Source organism: Gossypium raimondii, chromosome 10 (assembly GCF_025698545.1).
Source record: "Gossypium raimondii isolate GPD5lz chromosome 10, ASM2569854v1, whole genome shotgun sequence".
Lineage (NCBI taxonomy): Eukaryota > Viridiplantae > Streptophyta > Magnoliopsida > Malvales > Malvaceae > Gossypium > Gossypium raimondii.
Genome location: NC_068574.1, coordinates 25,607,038 through 25,617,333, shown reverse-complemented (window position 1 = coordinate 25,617,333; position 10,296 = coordinate 25,607,038). Strand labels below are relative to the sequence as shown.

The 10,296-nt window shown below is 32.1% G+C and overlaps 1 protein-coding gene across 2 annotated transcripts; it reads right to left on the bottom strand.

The window, feature by feature from the left end:
• Positions 1-4,384: 4,384 nt before the first annotated feature.
• LOC105777536 (protein TIC 22-like, chloroplastic) lies at positions 4,385-9,871 on the bottom strand. 2 transcript variants are annotated; one of them, XR_001128318.2, is made up of 9 exons: positions 9,266-9,871; positions 8,739-8,813; positions 6,947-7,003; positions 6,428-6,487; positions 6,269-6,349; positions 6,091-6,126; positions 5,883-5,985; positions 4,620-4,708; positions 4,385-4,531 (listed from the first exon to the last, which is right to left on the bottom strand). XR_001128318.2 is itself a non-coding variant. In XM_012600864.2 (8 exons), exons 1-7 carry the CDS (start codon positions 9,758-9,760, stop codon positions 5,899-5,901), a joined length of 891 nt encoding a protein of 296 aa, XP_012456318.1. In that variant the 5' UTR covers positions 9,761-9,871; the 3' UTR covers positions 4,385-4,708; positions 5,883-5,898. The 2 variants fall into 2 exon arrangements, 1 of the variants encoding a protein (XP_012456318.1); XM_012600864.2 differs by having other exon boundaries at positions 4,385-4,708.
• Positions 9,872-10,296: the final 425 nt, after the last annotated feature.

The window sequence follows — 10,296 nt, the reverse complement described above, 5'->3', positions numbered from 1 at the left end:
ATTTGGTGTATGGCGCTATTGAAGGAAGATATTGACAAATTACCCAAGTAAACCGGGGTTTAGCATTTGTTACGAACTCTCGTGTTTTACTTCTGTTCAACTTTTACGAGCTCCTGTTCAGCTCTTATGAGCTTCTGTTAAGCTTTCGAGCTTCTGTTGGTGTATCTGGAAGGCCCAGCTCTTATGAGCTTCTGTTAATGATTTACTCTTATCCGTAAATCGTTATTCGATTTGGGAAAGTCTTGTTAAAGTGATTTATTTGATGAATTTGAAAGTTATCCAACGATAATCTAAATGGTTCAACGGACAATATTCTGTTACAATACGATATGAGTTTGATACGAACTAATACAGGTATATACATGAAATACATGGAAATGGTGGCACATGATATATTGATATATTGATATAAATGGATGATATATGTATATGAAAAAATGGTAAGAGAATGATATGCATCATGACATGAACATATGCGAATATCTTTGATATGTTGATACATGGAAAATATGTATGTTGAGACAAGTAATAAACTCAAGTGTGACATGTTGAGATAATAAAGTTATCGATGTTGAATTTATATGAAATATGTTCAAGTATGCTAACAAGTGTTGTTGTTTGATGCTTAAGTAAATGCCAAGTTGTTGGTTGAATGGTAATATGTTTAATTATAAATTGTATTGAAATGGTAAGTGTTCAAATGAAAATATTCTTGAGCTCCAGAAAGAGTGGTAAGGTTTAAAGTTATTTAAGATCCTACTATGCTAGGAATGATATGTATAAGTGATGATGTGGATTTATCCACCTTGTGAGTTGTTGAATATAGCTTCATGAATCTTGTGGTATCGATATTGGATTATTCTTGATATGTATAAATTTCATATTTGAAATGAATTGATATGATTAAAGTTTATACGAGCTCACTAAGCATTCATTGCTTACGTATTTGTTTTTCTTTACTTTTCAGATTATCGGAAGCTCGATTGGGTAGGAAGCTTGTCGGAGTTATATCACACTATCCATCGGTTCTATCAGTACTTTTGAATGTTTTTATTTTGGTTACAATGGCATGTATAAGTTATTTTGGCTAAATGTTGGTCTATATGTGTTTTGTTGAGATTAGTCACATATTTGGCTTGTGTTTTGGTATGTGCATAATTTGCCTTATAATGTTGATGTGTGGAATGATGAAAGATAAAATAGTAGTTGAAAATGCATATGAGGTATGTTTTATAACTTGGTGTGATTTGGTACTACGTTATAGTAAGTGTATATGTATTTTATGCTACTGAATAAGTGGTACAACTGGTACCAAATGGTAAGTTTTAGTAAATGATTTACATGTTGTGTATTAATGCGATTAGACATAAAAGTTGGTTGATTACTTGGTTACATGGATTATATGGTTAAACATAATTGTATTGCTTAGGGATTGATTTTAGATGCTATAATATGACTTGTTTATATATACAATGTTGATTGTAGGTTGACACCAAATTGGGTGAGAAATATGGTTTGTAAAACGGCCTATTTTCGTCCACACAGGTAGAGACACGGGCGTGGTCTCAGCTGTGTGTGTGACACACGGCCTGGTCACATGGCCGTGTGTACCCTACAGTTTTGAAAAAAATTTCAATGTTTTACGAAAAAAATTTCGAGTACCTGATCTAGTCCCGACTTATTTCTAATGTGTGTTTTGGGCCCCGAGGGCTCGTATAAGGGACAATATGTTTAGTTTTGATTGGTTTCTGACATGTATATTATGTGATGTGAAATGTTTAAAATTTCTGTCTATTTGTTTTGTAAACTCCGGTAATGCTCTGTAACCCTGTTCCGGCCACGGGCTCGAGTTAGGGGTGTTACAACTATTATCGTATATTTTACTCCCAAACTTGGCCACATGTACTTAATTGACACTTTATTTTTTGGACCTACTTAATATCTAAACTTGAAATCTATCACACTCATTGCTCCAAATACTTAATTTTGTTATAATTTTTTAGTTTCACGTTAAATATTAATATCAATATATATTTTTAATTTATAAATAAGACTCAAAGATATATGATAATTTTCCGTTCATTTGTGAAATGAATTTTTGTTTTATAAAAATATATAGTTTTGACATATAAATAGAAATTGATATTATATTTATATTTATAATTAATATAAGAAGATAAATGATGGAATACAATTCTAATTAATATAGATTTTCTTTTATCACAAAAATATTGAATTCTAATTAATAAAAAGGGAAATTTACCCTTATCAATTTTCATTTAAGTTAAATACTCAACCATCATTATTTTATGTTTTCTTTATTTCAATGAAAATTTTCATTTGTTAATTAGTTAGATAAAAAATATTAATTTAAGTGCATGCATACGATAATTATATTCAAGAAATGTGATTTGGAATGATTATATATTCTTTCATATAAAAGTTATTGGTAGATGGTTCAAGAGTTAAATATCTATATATAAAATATTATGTGTTATTATATGTGTAACTTCTTTTTTATTGAGTTTATATATACTCATATTCTATATCTCACATCTTACATCGTTTTAAAAATAAGATAGTCCCACATCCCACATTAATTAAAAAACAAGGGGAATGAGATTTGGAGTTTATATAAAGACTTGTTCTTTAAATTTTATTTCCACATTAATAGGTGGCACTAGAAAATAAAAAGAAAATATTGGTGCTATCACTTTTAATACTGATGTGGCAGAAAGTGTTTGTAGCTGGAAGTGTTTTTTTTTACACTTCTAACTGGAAGTGTTTTTCTGCAAATCACTTAAAAAAGCTTAGAAGTGTTCTTGTAAAATCAATCTAGTCCCATAATTTCAAGAAAAAAAAAAACCTAATTCAGTGATTTTTTTTTAAATACTCTTATTTAATTTGGATATTGATTCATATCTTTGTTTTGTTTTTAAAACTTTTAAAGAAATAATTAAATATCAAACATAAAAGCATGATTTCCAAATATGTATTTTTAAAAAATCAACTTGAGTGCTCTTAACATACATTAAACAAACTATTTAAAAAATATATCTAGTTTGGTAATGTTTTTCTCCTTTTCTCTTGATTTTTAATCCTTTTTTAAGAAGAAATTTCGTTAAGTGTTCTTAGTGAAAGCAAGTTCATTCTGTCTTTTTTCAGGTGATGACAATAATTTACTCTGTTGTCTTTAAAATTGGTGGTGATGTCAGTAATTGTAGTTTTTAGTATTTTTCTTAGTTTTGTTTTCGGAAAATTTCAAAGGAGGTTTGTACACCACCAGAGTTCATTGTCGGCACAATTTGACAGTGGCAGGATTGGGATGTTATTATTAGTGATTGAGCATCTGTTATGATTGTTTGGTATTGCCATTTTAGTTATCCTTGTTGTTGTGTATATATCTCCTCCATTGAGTTTTTATGTAATGTTATTTTTAGTTTGACTTCTTTGATCTTGATGCCTTTTTCCGTTTGTACTTCATCGTTGTTTTTTAATGTGTTGTGTTATCCCACTAACTTTTATACCATATTGGCATTTGAATTAATTGAATTTTTATTTCGAATTATTTTATTTTTCTTCATTTTAATTCAAAAGGGATGATACACACATTACTTGAGTTTATAGAAAAGAGGAGGATAAAGGAAACTTTTATTTTAGATTTTTAAAGTTGTATATAATATATTTTTAAAAAAGTTAAGGTGATGAAAGAAACTTTACCTGCATTACATAAAAACTTAAAAACTAAATTGATGGAATTTGGAATTAATATGGAAAAAAAAATAAGGATCAAATTAAAAATCATCAAGTTACATCATCCCAAAAGAGAATTTTTATTAGTTCATAAATGGCTCTTTTTTTTTTTGCTTGCATGAATTTGCTTTTAAAAACAGTAATAAAAACAATTAGATAAGTTAATTTAAAAAGAAAATGTTGTATTGTGTAATTTGTAAACAATTATTTTCATTGTTTTTAATTTCATATGTAACAATATTAATATATAATAAAACCTACAATAAAAAACATTATTTCTATAAGAAGAGTAAAATTTAAAAGATCTTGCAAAATTATCATTCTTTCCAAAACACTAGTTGCTCAAACCAAAGCTTATTTGATTTATGATGTCTAAATTAGAATGTGATGATAATGATGCATCTCTTATTAAAAGCTGTCTATGTACTCTGCCACCTCTATATATTAGTAATTTTCCTTTAAAAGATTTGCAAAATTCTAGTTTCTCATAAGTTGTAAGAAGGCTTAAAATAATTATAAATTGACAGTGGGAAGGGTTAATTATTTGTTTCCACGGATTAGATTAGGTTTATAACATGTTTTTGATAATACCGATCAACCTGACCAGAATTACATCTTAACTCTATATATATATATAAACATAAAACATCAATATAACTTTTAAATACTAAATTACACATTTGACCTTGAACAAACAAAATTTTATATTTAGGTCCACTAAATTCGAGTCATAGACACGTCTACCTCTGACCTTTTTAAGCAGATTGAAACCTACAACCTACATGGTAAAGCATATGCAACTAAGTAACATAACACAAATATTACATCTTACTTCGGAAAAAAAAAACCATCAAAAAAGAACCTACGAAGATGGACTCAGCAGTCAGCACTCAAACAGTCAAAGCTCATATCCACGGCTGAAGGAGGCCGGTGCCAGCATAATCAAGTAGACCATCTGAGAAGTTGTCATATGAATGAATGAACATCAAATCTCTACGCCAACATTTCATTATCTATACTGCATGACATATGTGTTCATCTGTGATGAATATAGGGGGTCGTGTAATGCCATGAAAGACCTTAGAAAAGAGGGACTACCTGAAGAAGCTGCTGATTTACCGTTATCTAACAGAAGAAGATTAGCGCAGTGGTCCTTAAGGATTACGTGGAGTATTAGCTGTTTTCTTTCTAATTTTATTGCAATAATACTGAGTATAAATAATTTGTGATAACCTAGGAAAAGATTCATGTAAAGCTTGAGAATCCTTGTGGCTGCGGCTATTTCTTTTCCAGGTTCAATATCTTGTATTCAAACCTTTCTTCCTGTCCCGATTCTATCTTTTTCTAAGGACTTTCTCCTGCTCTATTGAAGTTTATTATTGAATCTTAGGGTGTGAGCTGGTTATCTTTTATTGTATTTTTAACAGTATTGCAGGTCATACCATCATCCCAGAACATCGATATAAACAAGGTGCAAGCATATAAATTTCATTCCAGCAAACGATATTATTACAGACTTGTTTAATTTACCATTATTGTTGTTGGGTTGAAACATCAAAACCAAGAGGAATGAATAATAGAAACTACCTAAAGGTTTCATTACCGACAAGTTGTCATATGAATGAACATTAGACCTCTACACTTCATTTCATTGTCTAAATTGCATATGTAAGTTCAGCTCAGAAAAACGATATAAAGAGAGTAGCAAGTACATAAATTAAATGGTTAAAGTAGCTAAGAGGTCTCTATATTATAGGGACTGGATCAAATTAGTCCCTCTATCATTAAATTGATTAATTTAGCCCTATACTATTCAAAAGAATCAAATAAGTCCAAATTGTAACAGAGTTTAACATTTATTGTATAAAAATATATTGAAAATTAATTTTTTTCAATTGCAGTTCAATTCTAAACAAAAAAATTCCTTCACAAAATCTTTAAAAATATTTTGTTAAAAAGTAAATGTTAAGTCTATTCCAATTTGGTCTTATTTGATTCTTTTAATAATACAAGGACTAAATTGATCCATTTAATAGTATAGGGACTAATTTGATCAGGTCCCTATAATAGAGGGACCTCTCAGGTACATACATTCACCTAAATTAAATGCTAGCGAAAGATTTCCTTACCGACTCATTTAGTTGCCTACTGTTGTAGTTGGGTGGGATCGGTTGAAACATCAAAACCAGGAGGAATGAAAACAACATCATCCCAATTCGACGTAGAAGTGTCCTGCAAATTTTAATTGACAAGCTTTATGGATAGCAAATGGTTCTTATCCCTAAAGCTCCACTTTCCACACTATGAGAAAACTGTTAATACAAAGCAGCAACTTACTTTCATTCCCTTGATTATGTCCTCAAAAACAGCAACCTGTGAATTTTATAATATACATATATTACTGTAGAGAAAGTATATCGTTGAATTATAAAGCGTAACTATATACGTGTGCATATGTGTGTGAATATGAAAAATTACAGTCATAAGCATTCTTTTCAAGAAAACAGCAGCCTACCTGAATATCCCCAGGTCTAAAAGCAGGATTCAATTGATTCTGGTCACGGGAAGCTCTCAGAAGTGATTGCTCTAAATCCTCCTAAAAGAATTTTGAAACATAAGATCTGGAGACTATCCATGAACATTGTGCATATAAAAAGGCTATCTATTTACCAACCTTTCGAAAGAAAACTGGTCGATAGCTCTTATTTTGACTTCTTAGTACCAAGCTCCTAGACTGAAAACCAAATAAAACTCTGTAGTGCTCAGAGATAAATTTAACAAATAAAACTACAGAAACACAGCTGTTTTCTCCCAAGTAGTGATGTTTAAAGAAAAGGCAGCTAACTAGTAACAAAGACCACAAGGCTTCATGGCCCCACAAAGCTTAGGGTCAAATTCCAAAACCATTAACCCAGACAGAAATTGGATAATATTGTCAAGACTACCTCAAATTAATTTTAATATTCCATACCATATGACAACAAAAAAGATGTTGCAATTGATTATGCAGAAACCCAAAGCTTTGAGAGATGACATGATTATACAGAAAGGAAGAAGTATGAAGAGCAACAAATATTGTCAGCAAAAAGGCTTAATAAATTTTATAAATCGCATTCTATTCTAGTAGGATTACTATATGCCCCAAACACATACAAATACATGCTACATATGAAGAAACCATTAGAGAAAGGACCTGGAAAACTGGAACACCGGGGAAGCTATCATTAGAGAAACCAGCTCTTTCCCGTTCCTATTCAAAGAAAAAAAAAATTGTTGTATACATACTTAGCATGCATTTTACAAACAATAAGCAAGTTGGTAAGCATGAACAGAAATAAAAAAGAGGAGAAAGAAAATTATATTGAATGAAGAACAAAGAAAACAATTAACCTTTGTTACTGGGAGAAGAAAAAGCCATCTCATAAACGTTATGACCATACTTGGAACCGTTCAAAATCTACCAGAGAGTGAATTACTCTGATTTCTTTAAATGTAATTCTGAACCAAAATCCTCACTCTATACTTCATAGCTGATATAACTACTATCAATCTGCATAACCAGTGTTTTAGAAACCGAACCAAAGATTAAACCGGTTAAGCCCCAGTTCAAACGGTTTGATATCAAATCCCTAATTCAGATCCCCTCTCGATTAAAGAGAATATGAAGAAAAAAAAATATTAAAACTTCTCAATCTCCCCTCAATTGTTCTTCTCTCCCCTTGCTCTGTTTTCTCTACTTTAGCATCTATTTTTCCTTAAATTCTTTTTTCTTGATTTCAAGCCAATTTGGTTCATATCAGAATCCTTCTATAGTTACTACCCACCAAATTAAGAAAACCCTGAATTCCCAATTCATGTCAAGCCACAGCCTATCCACAAAAAGAAAACCAAATCCCCCATTCAATTAAACTCTTTCTTTTTTTATTTTACCAAAAAAAATTCAACCATCGCAAACTAAGTTATATCTGATTGGTCGAATTGTAATGGATCTCTAGAAGATACTTTGATGAAAATAAACCAAGTTTTCTAGCAGATACTTTGATAGAAATAAAGAAGAAGAGACGAATATGGCTGCTAGAAGGAAAGAAGAGAAGATGAAGATCTTCTTCAATTGGGTTCAAAAAGTCTGAATCAAATGGGTTAAAAAGCCTAAAATCAGTTTTTTCTACCTTTTTTTTCCCTCTTTCTTGGTCTGGTTTTCCAGTTTTTTGTCCAATTCTCTCCAGGTTGATAAATATCCGGTTATGTATGAGATGATAAACCGCTGGATCTGCTGGTTCCCAGTTGAACTGGCCGGTCTGGTCCGATTTTTACATCATTGTGTAGAACCTTAACAAGTTTTGAAATAATCACATAGGTGAAGGATTTTAGTTTTTAAGTGATTCACCAGCTTTCTTAGCACGCTTCTTAAGAAGAGGGAAAAAAATACTGGTGCTATAAGAAACTGACACTTCAGCTACTTATAACTACTTATAAGTGCTTCATTCAGTTTGTCGTAGAATATCAAACAGGTAAATAACTTTTCTATAAATTAATTGAACCCCAATAAAAAAAGCAATTGTCATTTGGCTCTGCTAATTTAACAGTAAAATCACACCCAACAATTACAACAATCCCATAGGAGAAGTATATTGAAAGTTATAACCAGACAATCTAATAGTGGAGAAGATAAGACTCCAATTATGACATTTCTCTTCACAGGAAATGAGAACATGCAAACTAGTTTCACACAAAAGGAATAAATAAGATAATCACTTTTGAATATACTGTGTGGCTCAAGTCCTCATGTCAGACATTTTCCTTTGTCAGGATTATTAAGACATATCATATCTTTTGCATGAAAGAAAGAACAATAAAAAGTTATAGGATTCCTACATCAATCTTGAAACTTATAAGAACCCAAGATAGAGAGCATAAAATTCATTCTATCCACATAACACAAAGAATCACAGACAAATCAGCTCATTGTATAACAAACTACTCACTCTAAGTGCATTCTTGATCTGAGTGGACTCTGGTACCAGCCTAAGTGCCACACCAGCAACCTGCAGCTGGACAACCTGCAAAACCCCCATATCCTAGCATGACTCCTCCAACATTTATCTCATTCATATAAACCAAACAAACAATTAATTACACAATGAAAAAAAAAACCAAATTAATTAAGATTTAAAGGCACGGTAAGTTAACAATCTAATAACAGGCTCGATTTCGTCTTTTGCTTTTGCGGCTTACTATTTCCTTGCTCAAAATGTTGCTAAAAAGAAATATCAGAAAGTAAAAAGCTCAATCCTATGTCACTACAAGAACAAACAGCTGAAGCGTAAAACATTTTCAAATCTGTTACTTTATCTTTTATATCTAAGAAAATGGCAAACACAAGTGGGAAACAGACATTAGCCTCTCAATGGACTCCATAGTCCATAAAACTTTGTACATTTTCTACACAAATTCAATCTATCAAACGCATTTTGAAAAATCCAAATAAAAAGAAAGAAGGAAAGAGAATAACCTTGTTGAGAGCAACAGCAACCACTTTAGAACCTCCTTTTCGCATGCCAGGATCCATACTCTTCATCTGTTCCAAAAGAGCCTCAGCGTCCTCCTTCTTGAAACACAACAACCCAAGTGATTTTTTCGTCGAAGCACCCGAAACCAACACGAATTCCTCCTCTGAGTTACTCAAGGCATAGACCGGAACCCCAGCCAATCTCTCTTCTAATTTCTCAGCCGGCATGGCAGCACCGTTTTTTTTACTCAAAGCAATCTGGGTCTTGCTAGAATCAGCAATTCGAGCAAAAACCGGCCCTTTTGGAGAAAAAGAAGGCGGATTAAAGTGAGAAAAGGTGGAGTTAAAAGCGTCCATCAACTGATTGTGAGTTTGTCGGAAGAGAGAAGAGCAGTGGGTATGGATGTTCGAGAAGGCTTGCTGGAGGTCTTGGAGAGGAGGGGTTTGTTTGAATGGCGAGAAAATTTTGGGGGTTTTGGAGTTGCTAGGGGAGTTCATCTTTCTTTCCTTTTTGGTTCTCGGGAAAATTTAGGATAATATCGGAGAAAACAGTGAGCTGTTGTAGTTGGAATCTGTTTGGGGGATTAGAAGGGAGCGACCGAAAGGAGGGAAATAGAAAAAACATTCATTTGCCGGCGACAAGCGAGAATTTAGAAATATGGGCCGGACGGGTGGGTTGGGCCTTTAAACAAAATTATTTAACCCTCGAGTTAGATTGGAACGACCCAAATTAATGTCTATTAATAATAAACTCTTCAACACCTTGAATCACTATTTAACTGATGATTAATCGGGTCGGATCAGTTAGTCGGATGGACTGGGTATTACGACTGATTTTTCATGTGACCCAAAGCAAGGGAAAAAGTCGAATCTTAAACCGACTCAAACTCAGCCCAAATACCAAAAGATTAATGAAAATTATGGAAACATAAAATGAGCACTAAACCCTGAGGACACAACCAACTTATGGGCCAAGCCTGCTTATTCTCTAATAATTTTGAAATAGAAATTAGAGATAGCTGTCCTGTTATCAA

What these genes read in the sequence shown, in the direction of transcription:
- LOC105777536 (XM_012600864.2), bottom strand. Translation starts at nt 9,760, where the DNA reads ATGAACTCCCCTAGCAACTCCAAAACCCCCAAAATTTTCTCGCCATTC. An exon ending in GACCAGTTTTCTTTCGAAAG is followed by an intron (nt 6,350 to 6,427) that starts GTTGGTAAATAG and finishes AAATTCTTTTAG; the next exon opens with GAGGATTTAGAGCAATCACT. An exon ending in ACATAATCAAGGGAATGAAA is followed by an intron (nt 5,986 to 6,090) that starts GTAAGTTGCTGC and finishes TAAAATTTGCAG; the next exon opens with GACACTTCTACGTCGAATTG.